Here is a 21,549-nt window from a genome sequence, read left to right as displayed (position 1 = left end):
GCAAATTTAGGAGAACCTTTTCAAATTGTCAGGAACTGTAAAGTCAGCTTCTTCCTATACCTGTGGATCATGGCTGAATAGTGTCATAACTTAGCGGCTATCTTTCCCTTGATGCACGTATGTAAGCTGTATTAGTGTTAATGCCTTTCTGAAATGCTTCCCTCATATATTCCATATCTACTACTGACGTCCAGATCCTAAAGTCTTATGAGTTGGATGGGATGTGACTATCTCCAGAGCTTAATAGAAAGTTGGATTTAATCTCAGAGTTCATCTTTTGAGCAGTAAAACTGTAAGACAGATAAAATGTTTTAACGTGAAGCTTTTATCTGTGATCTGTGAGCAAATAAGTCTGTAGCTGGTCCAGGGAAAAGACAGATTTTTTTTTCCTTTTATCTTGCCCAGTAAGACTGCTAATACATGCTTACATGGGCATTTATAGTTTAAAGGCATTGTTTTGAAGAATAGTAGTGCAATATCGTATTTATGACTCTTGAGGAAATGTTCCTCTTTAGAAGTTAGTAAATCTTACTTCATTCTAATTTTTTTTTTCTGTTTTACTATGGTTCATTGGGGACCAGGCCTTTGAAGGGCAAAACATAAAGCTACTTCAGGACTGTGATATTTCCTTTTTAATTTTACTTGACTCTGAGGCTCTGAGCATCCTGATCTGGTGTTGATGTCATTCCTGCTTTAAATGGGGGGCAACGAGGCAACTTCCCAGGACCTTCCCAACCCAAATTATTTTACCTATCTCTGACAGGGTTCAAACCTATAATGATAAAGGAGCTATATCCCTGTTGCTCTTCCATTTTGATGAATTCTAGCTATGTAGGGTTAATCTGAAGGCAAATATAATGGCAACTGAAATCTGAATAGCTTTAGTACTGTAAGTTGTGTGTGTGTTTTAATTTATCTCCAGATGATAAATTTGGTCATGTCTTTTTACATCTTATTTTCTAGCTTTTATTCTCCCCATTAGCTAAAAGACAACTTTGGTCAGACTTTTGAATTAATACCTAGGAAAACCATGGAAAACCCCATTCATCTTCCATCCACCTCTTACCCATCTTCCTGTCTGTGCAAAGAAGTTTGTTTCAGTATGGCTGCTACAGCATTACACTGAATCAGTAAAATTTATACAAAACCATAGTGTTTGGTAGATGGAAACTGCTTCTGTTTATTCAGTGTATTTATCTGGAGTAGTGCTGGCTGCAGTCCTGGAAAATGGTGTATTGGAGGGGCTTCTTAGGTTCTGCATTGGGAATGTCAATGGGAGGCCTTGGAAAAGAAGCTGCAGCATCAGCATGGCTTTTTTTTTTTTCTTTTAGGTTTTCCTCCACCCTGATTACTTCTTCATTGCCACAATATGATTGTGTTTGTAGGAAATTACATCAGCACAACTTGGTTACTATTGATCCTTTCTTTGTTTTGTAATTTCTGTAGTGCAGCAATGGAGCGTTATTAATGGAGTTATCGGTAGCATCTTCATAATAAGCTTTGATTAGTTCTGAGTTACTTTGAAATACATGGAGACTGCTTTAATGTGTACTGCACTGCCTTATTTTACTTGGAGAAGCAACACATTGACACCTTTTGCATTTCATTGAAAGGAGGAGGGGGATTTGGGGATTTGCATGGATAATAGATTGCTGGTGGGAAATGCTTCCTAAGTACCAGCATGTTTTACAAGTAAATTCTACTTCACTGCTGCATGGTCAGGAAAATGCATCTTCTATCTGTATTAGGAAGTTAAATCGTTGTAAATAGTTGGATTTTTCTTTCAATGGATGGTATTATGAAATGTGATCTGTTCTTTTGCAGAGAATTAATGTCTGGTCTTTGAGGCCAGATGGAAAATATGCCTACATGAGAGAGTCTCTACAAAGCTGATCCTGTCTTGGCTTTAAGGTAAATTAATATCATTTATCGAATACATATTGTAACCTTTTATCCCACTGTAATTGTTCAATTTGAAAGACACCTGAGGATATTACACAGTCAGAAGAAAGTATCCTAAGGCATTAAGTTGCAAAACATACTGTTTAGTCAAAATAAAGTGCAAGTGTGAGCCAATAATTTGGACCAGGCTTCACTAATCAAACAGAATGGCAGTCAGTGGCCTGAATGCATACCGCCTTGGCAAGTGTCTGTTTTTGTCTAAAAATTGAATATGCATATGAAGGAGAGATCACTATAGTGGAATGGAAAATGTGAAATTAGAAAGGCAGCAAAGTATAAATAATTGAAAATCAGGTTGCAGCTCTAGCTTCTGTATTTCACGAGCTCAGTTGCAAACAAAATTAGTAGAATGGGAATTCACATTTTTGTTCTTCTAAATTTTGTTTTCATGGTACCATACTCTGGTGTGGAGAGCAAGGGAGTGAAAACGATGAAGGGGTAATTGAATATCTGCAGGAAATTAAGAGCCAAACCAGACACTAATTTTCAGCAGTCTGCAGCTTTCATTATATATGTACATACTTTGCTTTCTCATGTATCTGGGAAATGTATTCTCTAACACTGCATGATTTTAGTCTTTCTCCTCCAGAACTGTTCAACTAACTGGGTTCCATGGTACAATACAGCAAGCTTGTTTTTTTTTTTTTTTTTTAATGAAATAATTGTAAAAAAGTAGTTATTTTAGTAAATTTCTTAGCTACACTCACAAGTAATTAAGTGTTAAGTATTCTTAATCTCTACTGAATACTTTTTTATCATTGCCATTCTTCATTTGACTGTTTACTATGGCTTGTTCATTCACTGATATCATTCAAATGTTATGAAACTTTATGGATCTACTTACCTTGCTGTGTCTCTGGAAGAAGGGATTGGTGAGATTACTGTACTCAGGAAAGTCTTAATTTCAAGTGTTTTTTTTTTTCCTTCAAATTTAACCAATGCTATGTGATGCAATGGAAATTCAGGGCTTTTAATACTGGGACATGGCAGCTGGAGAGACTAATGTGGCTGTCCTGTCTGGAGGCAGTAGGACTTCCTTGGAATAATTACTTCTGTGCTCAGTAGCTATACTTAATGCAAAAGCCTCTGACCCTGAAGATTCTGGTGATGGAAAAGTGCTCGTGATTCTAGGAAAGATGCCTGACAGATTATGCTTTTGAAAAACACTTGCCCTGCCTATATTTTAAAATTACTCTATTTAGCTTGAGTCTCATGAAAACTAGCAAGGTAACAAGATTGTGAAATAGCAAGAGCGCATGCAGGATTATTCCATGGTAGCATTAAGGTGATAAACATGACACTGGAAAGAGCCATATTTTCCCTTCCATCCTCAGCCATGGTCACGCAACTTCCCATGCTACCGTGGATGTTTGAGCTGTGGTGTGAGGAGCTGAAACTAACCTGGGGCTGGGGAGGGGAAGAGTTTTCGTTTGTGCTGTCCAGCTCAGTCTGTAGCTGTATGATTTAGCTGTGGGTGCCTGCAAGTGGAAGTCAGCCTGTAGCTGGGGGCTAGGCAGGCAGGGACACTGCTGCTTTGGAGGTAGTGCATATTTATGTTGATGGTAAGGGCAACGGATCGGTACCTCTACTGCTTGAAATATTGCTTTGCTTCCACGGAATACAATAAAGATAACACATTTCTGCTTCTGAGATCAATTGCTTTTTATTTATCTTGACAAGCTTTAGAATAGCATTTCCTCGTGTTGAATGCCATTCTTCTAGAGTTAAAAGGCTGTCATCTGATATTATTTATTTATTTATTTTACAAATTCAAAGGGCATTTCAGTAGCGTCAGCATGAAATCATTACTGTCTAATAATAGGAATTTCAGAAGATTTCTATTAATGTCAACTTTTAACAGAGCCCTTTTACTAAAAGAGCTGTAGCTCATAATCAAGCTGTATCTTTCACTATGAAACTATTATCTGAATTGTCTGAATTGGTTAAAACATATTAGCTGTTAAAACTCAAAATGTTACTTTTGACCAGAAAGGAAGTCATCTTGTTTAACTCCCCCCCACCCCCTTCCCGTTCGTATATCAATGAGAGTGTGAGCCAGTGTCAGGGAGAAAAGAAAGGAGACCTGAAAAAATCTTTCCTGTCAGTACAATCACCACTTGCATAATGCTTTGTTTCTTTTTTTTTTTTTTTTTTTTTTTTTTTTTTTAATTATTGGGTTTTATTATTGGGTTCAGTGTTCTTGTTAATTACTGTTAAAGCTGAAACTTCTTACAGCATTTGGCATACTGAAACCTGACCAGCTGTCAAAATATAGTGTGCGTGTCTATGGAAATGTTTCGATGGAAGCTGTGAAGAAGTCCGTTATGTTTGCTAGATAGTTTGTAATTATAAAACTCTGAATAGTCTAGACAAAAAAATCAATGTTTTCCTCTAATCGTGTTTGTTCTGCACAGCCTATTTTCTTTTTCCCTGTGACCCTTTGCAAAAGCAGGCGCAGGATAGCAGCAGCCAACTGTGTAGAGTTACTGCCTTGTAAGTGGAGACACTCAGAAAATCAGGTGAAAACATTTGAAATGCTTTGATTTGTATAGCCAAAGCCTTGAGGCAGTTGTCATTAACAAAATTGTCTTTCTTCTTTTTCTTTATGTTGTAAACTGCAGCTTCTGACTTACTATTTGTCTTTATAATGGTCTATACTTACATTAGGAGTCCTAAGCTTGCTACAGGGTATTAAGAAATGTTTTGTGGCTTGTGATGATTCATGGGAAAGCTTTGAGTAAAGTGTTCTAGATGGCATTTTGTGGTAACTTTCATTCTAGAGAACTGCTTTGGTCTGTTGCTAAGATTGTTCCTTCCCATCACCTGCACGTTTAAGTATCTGCTGGTACAGGTGTGTTAATTTAAACATAACTGGAATGCTTCAAGGAACGATGTGGTGCACTGGTGTCACAAACTTTGATTCCAAGTATTTGAAATTGTAGCTTAATCTACTATATAAATGAAGGAAAGGATTCCAAGCGTAAGACTCATGAGTGTGTTCACATCTGAGCGTCCAAACTCTTGGGTATTTATTCCCCCCATAATAGGTTCTAAGACAGCAAAATACATTAAAATATTTTAATTGAACCAAGAAGATGAGTAAGGAACGATATGTTTAAAGCAAACAAAATCTTATGGTAGCTTTTCTGTCTCTACAATACAGTGACTTCTTGCTGTTCAGATGGTGCAGGGTGGGGATTATAAATCTGTCCAACTTCCATAATGTTATGGGATGTGTCCTTTTATTTACAACCAAATTAGATAAATTTAAACTATAAATAACTGTGTGTTTGCAAGCTTTGGTAAGGAAATGCAGAAGTAACATTCGAGGTTTTCAGAATTCTTTTGGAACTCCTGCTGACTTCTTAGGAAATTTCAACACTACTACTAATGAATTAGAATATTGGTTGAGAAGACTTATATTATGTAAATTGGGTTTTCAAATGATACTTTAAATCAACTAGTTTAGACACTTTCAGTGTTTCTTTTTCATGGGTTTTCTCTACATTTCTACTGCCTTATTCCACAGTAACTTCTGTTGTGTTTTTGTTTTTCTTAGGGGACTCAAATATAGGAAGTCATGGAAAGATCAACCCAGAGCAGAAGAGTTAATTCTGTGTGTGTGTGTGCCATGAGCGTTATTTGAAACCAAGATTCTGATTCCTTTTCCTAATTACATATACATAGTTAACTTCTCATTTTTGTTTTTGGCTTCTGTGCTGTTTCATTTGCCTTACATATTACCCTGTTTGATACTGAGACAATTTATTGATTAAAGCATATGAAACAAGCGCATGGTGTATAAGCAGGGAAAACGAGCACGGATAATATATTTTAGATCTCATTTCTTCTGGTGGTTCTGTATTAAAAAAAAAAAAAAATCCATGTGAAGATATATTAAGTAATGCAATAACTGCATACTAGTAAATACAAAGCCAACAGATGTGTTTTCCAAAAGTATCACAAGTGGAATTGGGGAAAAATAAAACTTCATTGCAGATTTGAGGAGAAAGGGAGAACAATGCTAATTTACAAATCTTTTTTTTTTTTTTCTTTCCCCCCCCTCCATCTGGGGAGAAAGAATAAGATTTTTGCTGCCTATACTCTCACAAAAAAAAAAAAAAAAAGCTCCTTTTGGTTTTCAGGATTACTGCATAGACGACTGAAAGATGCAAATAGCAATGAGGAATTTTATTCCATACTAGAAATTCTTTACATGCAGGGTTATAAGTAATTGGAGTAGTTTGGGAAAAAAAAGAAGAATTTATTCAGTCTGAAGCCCAGTTCAGTTGTGATGCATTTTTCCTGCTGTTAAAGAAGGTGCACCAGGCAAGCACTTGAGCCTTAGTTTGTACAGTCCAAATGCCATGTCACCGACCCATATGATTTTGCAGCGTAGTTGTTAAAAACTAATGAGATGTGCTTTGGTACAGACTAATGAGATGTGCTTTATCTGCAGAGGGCTGTAAGCAGACGTAATGTGAAAGTGCCTCACTGGAGAAGAGGGGATGGTAAATTACCTCCAGAGTAAGCATGTGCTGAGCTTGGGCTACATGTGTACCTCACGGTGCTGCAGGATTAAAGAGGCTGAGCTCACCTAACAGCTTGTCAGCACCAAAAAAAGCTGTCAAGTTCCCATGTTCTGCGCTCCTTTGTGGTCTGATTAACATCTTTAAAGTGGCAGAAAGCAGAAGTGACAGAGAAAGAGTGGGTAGCCTTCTGCTGGTGAAATTGTGGGGTTAGTGAGTTGAATCGGCTTATCACAGCTTCAGAAACCCACAGCTGGTGCAAGTAAGCAGCAAGTCTGCTGGCTATAATAGGAAGGCGTGGGTTTAGGAATATCATTTTAGTGGCAACCTTCTGTCAGTATGCCTCCTTATTTATCAATTGGCATGCATGTATCAAAAGCGTCTTTTGGACAATCCATGCAGAGGCTTGCTGTTTTGCCTAGCTGATGACAAGCAAAAGCTGAATCTTCTCTCTTTGCTCAGTTCTGGAGGGAGCTCTGCCTGCTTGCAGCACCCGATGTGGTGTATGTGCTGCAGCTCCCTACAAGTCTCAAATGGCTGCCTTGCAGTTAGGTGACAGTCTAAGAAAGTGAGGTAATCTGTTAGCAGAGTGTTTCTCCGAAACACGTGCACACATTTTACTGCTCTTCTGTTGGAAAAATCATTATATTTGAATATTCAATCACTAGGATTCCTTCTGGTTGTTCTATATTTGCTTGGACTGAAGATACTTCTGAGTCCAAGTCTTCGTTGGCTTGACAATCCATCACCATATTCAATCACTATTTTATGCAGTATATTTTTTCACAAAAGTTTACCAATGTGGCTGGAATGCAAGCTGACCTACTTAAACATCAGTTCTTCCCAGCTATGCTGGATGGATCTAGTGGTAGGTGTTTATCTTCCCAAAATCTAAACTCAGGGTCACCCATTGTAGTGCTTTGAAGAGAAACTTGCTCTGAAATATAGAAAAAAGATAACATACTGACTTTAAAAAATATCAGCTTTTGATTCCCTTTATCAGTTTTTAGGCTTTGCACTTCCTAATGTGATCTTAGAGTAGTAAGATTTACTTCTTAGTTGTGCAAGATAGAATTCAGTATTAGTTAGCATTTATAGTATTAGATGTCTTGCCAACAAATTGGAAAAACGCTTTTCACTCCCTCACTCCTATGCTCTTCTTTTTTTAAGCTGCTTACTTTAATCATTCATTTTATCCTTTGCTTTCAATTATAACTGCAAGATTCATCAAAAGTAAGGGTGGTAGAAATTAATCGTGCAGGTATTTTAAGGTAAAACAAATAGCATATTTAAAAAGTGCTCGTTTAAGTCCAGTGCCTTAATAAATAATTAAGTGGATGGAAGGGCAATAAAAGTTGTCACCCTTTCTACTAGATCTCTTATACTCTGCAATACTATTGGTTGCAGATGCAAATTATAAAGTATCTCCCATGCATGCATCATATTTATATATTCGTTTGCGTAATTTGATTTTGCTTAACACCAAAGAGATGAAATTACAAGGGAAAAGGAGAAACTAACTTTTTTTTTTGTATGTGTAGCTTTGGCATTTTTGCTCTCATCTCTCAGTTGCTGAAGTCAGCTTGAGCTGATATTTATTTTTGACACTCATCTATTTTTGCATTAAGTAGGATGACTAAAAACAGTAGAAATGAATTAGGAAGCCATTCGTGATTTTGATTCCTAACCTCTTTTTGAGATTTTGTTGCTAAAGCTGCGTGAATGAAAATAGGAGCAGGAACGGATTAAAAACTTTGTAAAGAAACTTTACAAACAACATTTTGACAAAGCAGTTGTTTTCTGTGAAGAGAAAACTACTGTTTTGGAAAGCTGTCAAGGTGTTCTTGTTTCAGTTTTACAAATTCGGATATTGAGTAGTCATTGTTATGGCATGTGATTTCCTCCCTGAGAAAAGGGATCAGGCAAAGCTTGAACTGAGAGTTATCTGTTTTGCTGAAGGTGCTTTTAAAAAATGAGATCCCTGCTCTATGGAACAGTCCTCGAACAAAGCACCCAAGGGATAAAACGTTTATATGGATATGGATATAACCAACACTTGATGGATATGGAAGACCTAATTCTTAGTTTTGTTCTGCCCAAGTAAGTAGGTTGCAGATTCTAGTGGTGTTTTGAAGCCTCTTGATTATTATTTTTTTTTTTTCCGGGGGGAACCCTTTGACACTGAACACTTTTTGACTGAAAAAACTTTCTGAATGGAAGACTCATTAGAACTGGATCATTTCACAATAAAAACAGTTGTTTCAACAATGTGATATTTTTCTGATGGCAAGTAATTTTCTAACAAAAAGCTCTAATGAGCTGTAATTAGTGCTTAGAAATAAATGAGAACAAATTGACTTTGTTTCCCATTAAACTCCAGAGTGGTGATGAAGTTATATACCACTGCTGCCTAATAACTGGTGAAAAAACTGTTTACCAAAATCGGAACTAGAAAGCAAAGAAACAACAACAATCAAACCTCAGCCAAGCCAGAGGAATGAATGTGGGATGAAAATCTCATCCGTGATAGAGCAGATTTCTTTTTTTTTTTTTTTTTTTCCCCCCTCACTAGTCAAACATCCAAACATCTTACCTGGCCTTGTTACTGTTGGTAGAGAGTACTCTGTTTCCAATAACATTGAAATTATGCATGTACTCATTAGTGACATTTGCAGCATGATGCAGTTACCTATTTGGCACAGTTCTATGTGAAGCATAAGATTTAGCTTTTTGCTCTTGTAGCCTGGAATTACTATCATCATCAAATTATATTTCTGTACATTGTCTTGTCAAATGAACTTGTTGGAATCAAGAAACATTGCGGTTTCTGTGTTGTAAATATACAGAATAACATTCTGTTTTCTTCTACAAGTAGAACAAAGACCCCATTATGTTTCTACATTTGGGCCTTTCTTGAGGAGTGAATGAATTAAGAGTTATTCCTTTGGAAAGCACTTCATTTGAATCATTTCGCACAACTGAGCACAACAAACAGCTTTAGGAGAACGTAAAACCAGCCTGGCCATTTCTCACCATTAGTCACTGTTGGAAGTGTGAAAAATCAGTCCTTTTTGCACTATTCCTGCTGGAATAGTTCTTTGCAAAGGAAGAAGTATTTTCAGCATTATCATTCTCATCTCTTGAATTCTTAAAAATAAATTTGTGTTAATTGAAGGAGATGTGATAAAATGCTGCAACTTAAACTACAAAATATTTCTATAGGTGCTAAAAGCCTGAAATCAGAATCTCGTTCTTTGAAGAGTGTGTTGGTACTCAGTAGCTAAGATATTTTTTGTTGCCTCCTTAAGCTTCTGTTTTATTGAAATTAGTGGCTTTCTTTATATGGAGGAGGACTTCTTGGAATACAACATTGAAGATAAAAACAAATCAGTATAATTTCTCCTGTATTAAGTATTTATTATAACATAGTAGATTTAAGGCTTGCTGTCTTTGAAGAGAGAGACAGTTTGTGTTTGGAGAGGGCAGAAATGCTTTAGGTGTCTCTGTCTCACCAAATGTATCTTGCTTTGTATTGTAGATCTTTGTTGATAAATAAACTTTTTTTCTTAATTATGTCTTTTAAATGTCGAGCGAGTCAAGATTGTATGTTCAGAACTCGGTACTAGATCATCAACTTCCCCAGATGTGGTCAAGAAGAAGCTTCTGAACTGGCTCCTCCATGGTCCCCAGGAAGAGGGTATGTGCAGCTGCTTAAAATCTGGGGTATCTGACTTAACTTCTGTAGGTAAATTCAGTTATTTAATTATGGCTGAGAGCAAGCTGTGCATGGAAATGAGGAAGTTTCTTAGTTATATGCACACAGAGTTGCCACAGAGTTGACAATGAATCGCTAGAGGACAAATATTTTGTTACTTCCGTCTATGTGATAATAAGCTTAAAGAGTGTTACCAGCTGTGAGGATATTCTTTTTCATGATTAATGGCTTTGTTTTAATTGTTATAGTTTGCTTCAGAAACTTTACTTTAAAAGTACACTTTACCTAGTCTAGATAAATTTTCTTGAAAGGCTGCCTGTTATTTTCTGAAACTTAATGTAACTGGAAAAAACAAAACAAAACAAACACACAGTAGTGCAGTTTATATCTAAACACAGACCTAATTTCTTCTGTTTTAAAGAATAAAAAGTAAAAAGCAAGTCTAAAGCGATTGATTTGGACCATTTTGACTGTAATCCAGACAGAGGTTAACGTTGTGAAAGCTATTTAGTTCCTGTAAGATACTGCTATGGCTTCTCTTTGATTTCTCTTGTTGATAGTTGAAAATGTAAATGTTAAAATAAAACTAACTTTGTCGGCGGAGACAGGTGTACTTATTTAATAGATTGATCACAAAAGTACCAGAAACGTGTTATTTGACTACTACAGCAGAAAAGAGCAAATATTTCTTTGGAACTCAACTTGAAGTCAGGATAAGATTATCTGGAAAATTTTGTGTTCTTGTGCTGGAGCAGGATGGGAAGTGAAATAACCTTTTCTTTTGTTTATAATCCCTCTCTGTCACGCAGTCAAAACAATCTCAAAATTACAGTGTTCAAATCGAGGATCTTCCCTGTAGATAATCTTTGTGAAAGACGGGGGGAGGGTGTTCTTGTTTTTTAGGTTTAGAGTTCTTGGCAAAGATTTTGGCAGTGGGACCTGTATTGGCTGCAGCCCTTTCTCCATGGTGAAGAACTGTGGCTGCAAAGCTCCCATCCTAGAGAGACTGGCTTGATGGTTAACATTTACTCTCAATTCTCCTATAAAATGCAAATTCAAAGAATCTTTAAATTCGGCTGCAAACTTTCTGCAGGCTTTGGCATTTTGACTAAAACACCTGCTGCGGAAGATAAATGTTGTTCAGGTAGCTTTCTGCATAAAAGTGAAAGTAAAGGGTGGGGAACAAATGAGCAGGAGAGTCCAAAATAAGACAAAGCAGTGTAGCCTGAAGCACATGTTAATCAAAAGAGATCAAAGGATATGATGTCAGTTTATAGAGAAACAGGTCAGGCAAGCCCAGGTAATTCAGGAAGCAGGATACTAATTATTCACAAAAAGTCAGGTATACTGTTACCACGCTGTAGTTGGAAGTCAGGAGGTCAAAACTTGCACAGCAACCGAGGCAACTTGGTAAAAACAGCTTGGCTCCTAACAGAGGAGTTGATCATTTTTAGAAATGGGAGAGAATGAATCTAGTTTACCGAATACGTCCCCACAAGGTAAGAGCATGCAACCTACTTCCATGCTAAAAACTTTTGGGCACTGTTAGTTGCTGCATGTGGGAGCTTGTTTTGCTTTCAGCTATTGCAGCGTGTGCTGCATGTCCACAGAAGTGGACTTGTTTTTGCACGTGCATGTATTTTTGGAAAAAGGAGGAAATCCGCATCCCTCATCTTTGCAATGCATTGTTTTTTAAAAACAAAGCACAGCGAGCAAACATAAAAAAACACTGCACTAATTAGAAAAGTAAAAGAAAGTGTGATAAGATCGTGTGTGTATTTGGCACTCTATTGTCAATAAAGGTTGCTTTAAACAAGGTGATCTGTGGATATTGAGGTTGCTGTTCTGTAACAGTTCAATCTGCTGCAAATATTTTTGGGATAGGAAATGCTTTACACTGCTGTTTTGCACAAACTGAGTACCTGTTGCATGTGAGCAGGGCATGGCAGATCCATAAAGATTAAGGAGGTTCTTTTCCTTGTTCATTCTTGGCTTATTCCATGTTGTTTTCTTCCTTCTGTGGGCTGTGCCAAGGTAACACCAACGTCTATGTGCTAAATAGCCCTTGTAGCACTTGTGTGGCTAACTGTGAGAACAGATCTTTCTGTCCTAGGTATTTTAAATTTTCAGTAGAAGCCCTGAACACAACATTTCATAAATCTTGCTTAGTCCTTCTTTTGCTACATTAATGTCAAGTTTTTGCTTCGAAAAAGAATGTTTTTCCGGTAGTCTTTTTTTTTCCAAGAGACAGTTTTAATGTCCCAGGAAATATCTTCCTGAGGAATTACTTTCATTATTTTATCTTCTTAACACCCAGTGTTTTTTTCCCCTGACACTCAACCTGTGTTTTTCTTTTGCTTGGCTTACCAGTCTCTTCTTGGCCTCTTTCTCATGCTTTGCATAATAGCAACAGATAAAGCTTTGTAACTAGTTTGAGCTCTGCAAAAATCTTTAAGCTATTAAAATTTGCAAATGGTTTTGTGAGAGCTGAAACAGTGACTTTCTAGGCATTGGGAAGCCCTCTTAACTGCTTTTCCCCTGAAGTTATTCTTCATGCGTATACAAGCATGTTATACTGAGATTCAAATGTGTGTCTCCAACCTGAGTTAATTGGGAATAACTTTGTTCGTGCTGAAGCAGATTTCCTTCTTGGAGAGCTTGTGAGAGAGGAAATACTTTTTTCAACGCCGTTTTCCACATTTTTACGTTGTGGTAAAAAGTATGTATATACTACACAGAAAATTCAGTTTTCATCCAGATTTTAACTTTGAAAAAATAACTCATTACATAGTATACAGGTCTAAATACCATTTATGTCATGTGCTGATGAGAGATTTTTAGTGTTTTTTCTTCTTTCTTCATTCAGGATCTGGCTTGAGTTTACAGTGGTATGCTGTTCAGAAACGCATTCAGCCTAATAATGGTCTTTGTTTCCATGTTGCAAGTGAGGAGCTTTTTCACTGCTGCCAATAAAATTATATTGGTAAAACTGATATAAATGAATCAGGCCCATTGTATCACGTACAACTCCTTTGGGGGCCTGTGATCCTGAATTGTACCTTTTCTTCATTAGTGTAAGTGAGTTTAGTCAAATGAAATTTCTTTTGATGGTTTGCATTAGGGCAATGGGATGAGAATTAGGGCTGCACAACAATGTCTTAGATTAAATCGAAATGTTCTCCGTACATATACACACACACCAGTAAAAGTTTTTTTGGTGGTTGTTTTTTTAGTTGCTGTTAATCTAATGTGCTGTGTTATTCTGATGTGTGCTTGTTTTTAGAGACTTCAAAATCAGTGATTTAGCTGGTATTTTTAAGGGAAAAAAAGGTGGAGAAATTAAAACAATTCAAGATACCTGTCAAACCACTGCTAGTGAGACAACTTGTGTTTCTTTTCATGTTATTTATTTTTAGAGAACTTTGGGATTGTATGAATTACTAAAGGTGCCAGATTGACAGCCCTGGAGGCTGGCTTCACTTATTCATTAGCAAAAGGGATGCAGCCTGGACAGCAGGTGCATGAACCTACTCGCTGTGCCATACCTGCGTGTCTCTGTTCTGCTGGGGAAAAAAACAAAACAAAACAAAACACACAACCTTTTTCAGGAACCAAGGATTTCAGTCCTGTTCACTCCTTGCCTTTCCCTGCAGCATTTTCTTCTAAGGTCTTGTGCTGATTAGGTTTGTGCACTAAGGACTATGCAGAGATGTTTGTTTGATTTCACCTAGCAGCCGTCAGATGGTGAAGAAGGCTTGGGGCTTACATAAGTCACTAATTCTCGCCATCTGGTCCGGCAGTAAATATAAGGTCACTCTGCCATCGCAGCTCTTTTGTTTTTGCACCAAGTACAGTAGGCTCCGAGAATAACTTAGCTCCTGGTTCGGTTCCATTGTAATCATTTTACTGCTTCGGTAAATACTTCAGCCCTCAGTTCCTACGAAACTTGCAGCGTGGGTGTGACAATTGGAAAGATCAAAGCAAGCCCAGAACAATCGGCCTTTGACTGCCGGCCATGAATTGATTCCTCCTTCAAGTGAGCACACTGAGAGCCCTTTAAAAATGCAACTGCAGCTGACAGGATATCTTGGGGTTTTGTTGCCTTTTTTTGAATGTGAGTCAAGTTCTGTCCCTTCACATGAGTTGTTGTTTTCAATTTTCCTGTGAATTAAGTACTGTTTTGGGGAGACTATGACAATAGTAGCCCCACAGGATGCAATTACTGTAAATGTTAATTGTATATTATACATGAGTTATAATCGATTTTACACTGTGTTGTGTTGCTAGATGACTGTAGTAGCCTTGCTTGCCTGCTAAGCGTGTACAATACACACTTGCCTCTCTGCCCCGCAGAGGATGGAGCCAAACTGACAAGTTCGCATTGGGGCAGCTTATTCTTGCAGCTCTTGAGAGGCGTTGGATGGGACCTAGAATGGGAGAAGTCATTCAAGCATAATTAATGTACCACCCTGATTTTTTTCAGAGCTCCTACATGTACTCTTTATTAACATACCTAAATCATTTTTTAAATTATTGTTGCTTCATTCTATAAATCCTTAATATAAACACGTGATTAAATAAGAGTGTTATTGTATTAAAGTAAATTTCCAGCAAGTTCAATTACTGTCTGTAATTAATCTGGGCTTTGGATCAGCTCCGAAGCTGTTCCTTAGGGTTTGGATCAGTTCCTTAGGACTTGTTCTTGTGCTGTGATGTTGTTTTTTTTATTAGATTAATATATATGTAGTCTCATGAAACATTTACAGACCAAGTCTACAAGAAGCAACGAGGCCTTTTTGCTGAGAAAGGCAATCGGAAAACATCAAGAGCATACATAAAGAATACAACATGTTTACATCAGGACCTAGAAAGGGAATGTCCCAGAAAGTGACTTTCAGAATGGTTTCTTTTCCATCTTGAGCTCCCCTTTTCTTAAAGAGAGGACTTTCTGGCCCCAGGCCTCCTCTACTTGCTCGGCTATTTGAAGGAACAGCCTTGTTTCAGTTTAGTGTTGGAGGGGAGCTTTGAATAGTGTTAACGAACGCTGTCATCAGTTGCAGTTATTAACTGGGGTTCTGTATTATAAGGTGGTAGCTCTGAAGGTCCATTGTAAAAATTTTTTTTCTCCCCTCCTCCACTTTGCATTTGATGACCTCAGTCCTCAGGATTCAGTGCCTGTTTGCTGTCTGGACAATTATCAGCAGAATGTCCCTGGGTCCCTTCTCGGCTCTTTTTAAATGGTAATACTGAGGGTTTTCTGTGACAGCATTTCTTACATAGATTGGCTCTATTCACCAACGAGGTACAGTGACAATGGGTAATTTAAAATAATTCATTTTATTGCTGCCTCCTGTAGATTCTTGACTTCCATTTCAAAGTAGTGAATCTAGAGAGCTAGAGAAGTATGCACTGATCACTGTCCTGGTGCTGTGAAAAATAAGAGATTCAGATAGTCCTGCAGAGCCATCAGCAGCTAGATCAGCACAGAACACTCATTTGACTTCAGCTTTAATCATTCTAATTTTTTTCTAGTTGCTTTTAACTCCTTTATTACAGGTATTCCATTTTTTTTTAACTTTGATTTTTCCAGTTTGTGTTCATGAAGCAGGGCTTGAAATTTGAGTTCTACAGAAATATCCTCAATAACACAATCATATTAAAACTGAGAAAAAAGTATAAATTGAAGCACAATAAATCTGTCTCCAGTGGTTATGAATCTAATGCAGAAACTTGATATCAAACCAGAGACTTCCAGCTCCCACTCTGCATTATTGTTGTTTTGCTGTTAAAATCATCTCCAGTTTTTAGAGGGGTGTTGCAGATGATTGCTTCCTAATATATATTCCTGAAAATGAAACAAGATAGCAACATCTTGCTGCAATAAATATAGCAAAATTGAAAATGTAGTAGATGTATAGAAAAAGGATGATGTTTGCAAAGTGTCCAAAAACTTTTGCTTGTAATCTTGAGCTACTTTAAACTTTGAAATTGTGCTGAATGGGAAATAACCTCTACTCAGCAGTAGGTTCTATCAGATTTCACGTTTGCCGCTCAGGGAAGTGATCCAAGTGAGGTTGTTGGCTTTTCCCCCAATACATCATTCTTCAGAATGCATGTCTTAGTGAACAGCAGCGAGGTAAGCCATGTATTTATTTTGGCCACTCCTGTACCTCTTTTCTCTGAAATTCTGTCACTTACTGGAGAAAAGTAAAGAACTGAGATTGACGCAGAGGGGATATCAATGTGGTTTTAGCAGTTGAGGCAAAAGAAGACAGGGTTTGTGTAAACTTCTTGTGCAGATATGATGCTAGTTTGTAATGGAGAGTACTCTGCATTCATAGCAGGTCCTAACAAGGTCCCTTTTTCCTCCTCCAATTACTTGGGGTTTTCTGGAAATGCCTGGAAATTTTTTTCACCTCTGCACAGGGATAGGATACCACCGTTCTAATGGATGTTTTTTCTTTTTTCCTTTGTGTGAAAAACACTATCTTCACTGATTTCTGCCACAAAAGAGGTGGTGTAATATTGGGATGCTATCCTATAAACAGGAAGGTCCAACTTGCTGTTAGTTGTTGAGATGTGCTTCCTGAAGATGAACAAGATGGTTTTCTTCATTGAAATATCACTGTGATCAAGGTACTTAGATTTCTAAGGGGTTTGTTTGTTTGTTTTGTATTTCTTTAGGGCCTGGTCTCTAATTAGTCCCTTCATACTTAGATATTTTTAATATCCTATATTAGGCTTAATGGAGATTTCCTGCATGTAATGTGGTATTGTGGCATAGCAATGTAGTATGGTTAAATAATGATGAAATTCTCTCGGTAAAGTCTACTTTATTCTACTTTTTCTACTTCCCAGTGATTTCACGTAGGTATCTTTTTTTGATGCTAGGTAGTTTTTTCTATATATTTGTTATTTAAGTCAGATTCAAGGCAACAGGAGAAACATGAATTACTTAGGCTGTATAAAAAGAGTACTGGCACAAAACCTGTGCAAGAATGCTCTCCTGGGTAGTATCTAGTGAATTCTGGAAAACTTGAAACAGGCCATTGGAGAACTGGACCAAATCTGCAAACTTAGTTTTCTCGGTTCTCTTGCTATTCCTAGTGGTTTGGGGTGGCTCTATGCATCTTCACATTGTCATAACATAGGTTTTATGCATTATGTAGCCCTCGATGCATGAAGCTGCTCTGTGTTGGCAGAAGAAAATTTTAATGTGTGTTAGTCATTTTCCATCTTTCACTCACATGTTTTTAATCTTAAGGCCCGGCAGCGTATTTGGGGGAGGAGACACACTGCTTCAATTTAGCCTTCTGAAACTGAGTTCTAGAAGGCAGTCCAAGTGTCCTAGGCACAGTGGTTTTTGTCAGATCATTTGCAGAGGCAGTGGTCGTAGATGAAGTGCACTTCTTTAGTTTTGTGCACTGTTAGCGATGTTACTTATTGTCATACAAGTTGCAACCGTTATTGCAAGCTTCCATATTCACAAGTAGTTAAATTCTACCACGTGCCCAAAAGCTTGGGAGATTTTACAGTGAGAGTACTGTAACAGTGCTATTTCTGTCAGATGAACTTGAGGACACTCGGGCAAATTTCAAGTGTTCAGATGTTCTTCTGGAGGCATGTCTTTCCAAAAGATTTTCAGAGACTAGTCAGCTTTGGCATCAGGAAATCTGTTTGAAGATGTGCCCCGGGGGCATGGAAAACAATCAGGTTTACTTATTTTTCCATGTTTTAAGATTGTCATATCCCATGTTTAATATCTAAGCAAGAAATGGCATAAAGCTGTGCCATCCTGAGCAAGTGTGAATATGTCACCACATACAGGACAAAATACTGCCTGGCTCACTAAAGAAGAGCATATGTCTGTCAGAAATACTGTGATTTCATTTCATATTATGGTATTTTCTAGAATCCATTGTCTCCATTATCGCTTTTACCTCTGGATTGTATTTCAGCTGGTGCAGAGTCGCGTGGTGCCCTTGGACATGCATTGGTGCGATCGCCCACTCCCACAGAGTGGTGGTGCCGCTGCTTGTGCCCTTTTCCAGTTTCATGTTTCTGGTTATGTTTTGGTAATATATTGAAACCCTTCTTGGTGTTTAAGAGATTAAGAAGCCTAACTTTATCTAAATGCATCTCTCTGGAAACAGCCCTGGAAAGTGGAGCTGAAATTTTTAGTCTGAATGTCACCACAAATATATAGTGCTAGACATAGTTTCATAATAGCTGCCTTTGACAACTTGTGTATATATTCATCTTTTTCTTCAAATAGTGGTTGTGTAGAAGTGGCATTCCTGCTGTCTGTTTAAGCTCAGACTTCATGTGCTTTCATAACACAATTAAGTTTACTGCATTTTATTCCAACTAGCTCTGCAAAGAGGGGCTGAGTCAGACTGTATTTGTTCTTGTGCTTCTTCAGCAGAAATGTTTACTAACTTCCTAGTTATATTTTATTTGTGAAAACACAACGAAAATAATGGGCTTTTATGGGTATTGGGGAGTTTAGTTTGGCCTGTGTTATGATTAGCATTGATTGAGACGTAGGAGCAGGAAATAATCAAGTTTGACATCCAAGGGTGAGTGAGTATTCAGAGCTGAACGTTAGAAAACAAATATACAGCTTTTTGCTTCTAAACTGAGCATATTTGACCTGAAATTCTGAGACATACAGTAATTCTGAATCATGGCAATGATGGTTGTATGGCAGAATCCAGGTTTCTCTCCTCATAGAGGAGATGTGTAGTTGTTCTGGATCACCTGTGCTCTCTCTTGAAGTCTTTTCTCTTGTCCTTTCTCTCTTGAAGTCTTTTCTTACTATGCCTGGGTTGTGGAAAAAAAACACATAGGTATATAGTTCAGATTATAAATATAAAGCCACTCTTCCCGTCAATTAGATAACAGCATGTTTTTTTTCCAGCTACAGGCAGTATTGACTACTCGGATGCCCTGCATGCAATCCCTGTAGTGGTGCCTCTCTATAACAGAGGCTTTGTGGCAGCTGAACTGTAAGGACAGTAAATTCAGTGTTCTTTTAATTCATGGGCATTCTAGTCATCCACCTGGAAACTGTAGTTTAGCTGATGGTTGACAGATAATTATATAAATCCATGTCCTCTACATACCTAAACAATAACAAAATATTTTTAACTGTTGCTTTGCTGATATAGAGAATGCATCCTATTTACTGTTTCTATAGTTACCAGAATACATGTAAAAACAATAAAATCTTTTCTATTATCCATAAACATAATAAAAAAAATGTTATACTACATAGCTTTGACTTAGTCAATAATTCTAGGCTTAGCTTGAGGGGTTGAAAAGAAAATTATTCCTGTTACAAATTTTAATTATGCCATAAACTTTGGGAAACAGCTATTGATCTTCAGCATCTGGCACCAGAAGTGTTACCTTGTTTTTTTGTTATTTAGTTTGTGAGTAGCATTGCCGCATAAGATTAAAAAAAATAAATAAAAAAACACCAGAGGAGATGATGTACCATATGCAAATGAGAATATTTTGGTTTGTTTATGTACTAAAAATAGTTTATTGCTGAAGAGTTTTTTTGTTTGTTTTTCACCAGATTTATTTTTAGCTATCTCCAGAGAAATTTGCATTTGAGATGCAAGAAAGCAAATTCTAATTCTATCAAAGACACTTTCTCACCATGGGACCCTATAATCTAAACAGTATGCTTCTTGTCTTAGAGGTACATTCACAACTGCAGTTCAGATGACTTCTTTTGGTGTGGAAAAAGCACGATCCCAAGGACCAGATGAGACAGCCTGAAAATTAGTGTCTCACATTTTCCTTTCGACATGGGTTCTCGGAAGATGGGTGTCAGTGTAAAAAATATTTAGAGTTTTGTTTAAAGCAGTGAAAATGAAATTCTGATCTGTTGCAAAGCTAGCATTGTTCTTCAGGAGAGTGAGAGTTCTTCAGGGGATTTAGGAGACCTCAGATGTCCCTGTGGTCAGAGGACAGTGTCTCTAAGTGTAACGATGTATAACCCAGATAGAGCTAGAACCTCCTTTACCCAAACTGGAGTGCTCATTTTTGTGTTGCACATTACTTTAGGCCAATAGGTGAAGTTCACCATTAGTTCTGAGTTACAGATCTCGCCATCAAACGGGGTGTAGGAGGAAGAGTTTTTCAACATATTTGAATTTCAAAGAGCATGTAATGAGTGCAGCGTTAGAAATACAGGCTACCTTTCTTGATCCTGGTAAGGCCTAGAGCCAGTGTTGTTTCATGTTGTGGTCCTTGAGGTTTGACTGTAGGTGAAAGAGAGGAAGAACTGAGGTGATCTTCAAAAGTAGTAATTTTAGGTGACTAGAAGTAGAGCCTACTCTTTCATTACAAGTACACATCACATTACATTACAGTACAAAATCCCTGTAGGTGGAGTAGGGTAAGTCTCCCTTTTTTTTTTTTCTCCTTCCAAAGTGGTCTTTGAGGAGGTGCTGATTTGCGTCCTTTTGTGGTAAATGAAGCAAGATTTCTTTCCTATCCGTGAGAACTGGAAATACATAAAGAAAACTCAGGGGAGGGGGTTAGAGAGCTCCCAAGCACTCTCCCACGAAAGAAGGACGATCGAGGGCACCTCACCATGAGTGTGTTTGCTTTCTTTTTAAGTGTCTACATTGTGTAAAGCAAGGAGGCAAGTATGCATGGTCCTGAGGACTGTGCCATGCTAATGATGTTTTAGTTGGCCCAATACAAAGATAGCGAACCTAGTCTTCATGCCAGCTACTGTGTCAGTGCAGATGATTCAGAAAGATAGGATGTTCATAAAGCCTGTGGGTACACTGCTCTGGAAAGGAAACTCCCAGAGCACGTTTGAGAAATACTGTACTGTTTTCCATATTTCAGTGTGGAGTGGATGTTGTTCTATCAGTTCTGCACGTTTGTTTGTTACATATCTTTGTATCTTCAAGCACCCTGTGGTGAGAACTGATACCAAACAGTATCTGAAATACTTCAAGCGTTGTGCACATTATAGTGGTGCTGTAACCTCTTCTTGAAGAGTGAACTAAGTGAAATAGGACAAAGATGACTTCAGAGAGCCAGCTTTTAGGTAGTTGTTGCCAGTTCTGCGGGAAATTGCTCCCTCATAAGGGTATCTGCCAGCTGCGTGTTGCTGCTTGAGCCCTTCCGGCTGACCTTACTCTGCACAGCCTCAGTCAAAAGAGGTAGCACAATATCGCTGAGGCTTGCAGGCATCTGAGGTGGCCAAAGTGACAGGTTGCACTCCAGCAGGTAAACGGTAGCCTATTAAGAGCACACAGAGACAGAATGTGTCGTGTGAGAGGCAAGTGTTTTGTTGCCCTGAGCTTCAGCGGG

General features: G+C 37.8%; 1 protein-coding gene across 1 annotated transcript in view; it reads left to right on the top strand.

Moving 5' to 3' along the window:
- Nucleotides 1–11,662: 11,662 nt before the first annotated feature.
- The window catches only part of NAALADL2 (N-acetylated alpha-linked acidic dipeptidase like 2), a gene marked incomplete at both ends in the record, with an annotated part of 316,258 nt that continues 306,371 nt past the window's right edge, over nucleotides 11,663–21,549 (top strand). Inside the window, one exon of the mRNA XM_084291754.1 lies at nucleotides 11,663–11,705. Coding sequence (XP_084147880.1) covers nucleotides 11,663–11,705 — 43 coding nt within the window. The remainder of the gene's footprint in view (nucleotides 11,706–21,549) is intronic.

The sequence above is a fragment of the Netta rufina genome (assembly GCF_964035555.1).
Source record: "Netta rufina genome assembly, chromosome: 9".
Classification (NCBI taxonomy): Eukaryota; Metazoa; Chordata; class Aves; order Anseriformes; family Anatidae; genus Netta; species Netta rufina.
Note: the sequence above shows the minus strand (reverse complement) of the source record. Positions and strands in the feature narration are given on the sequence as shown.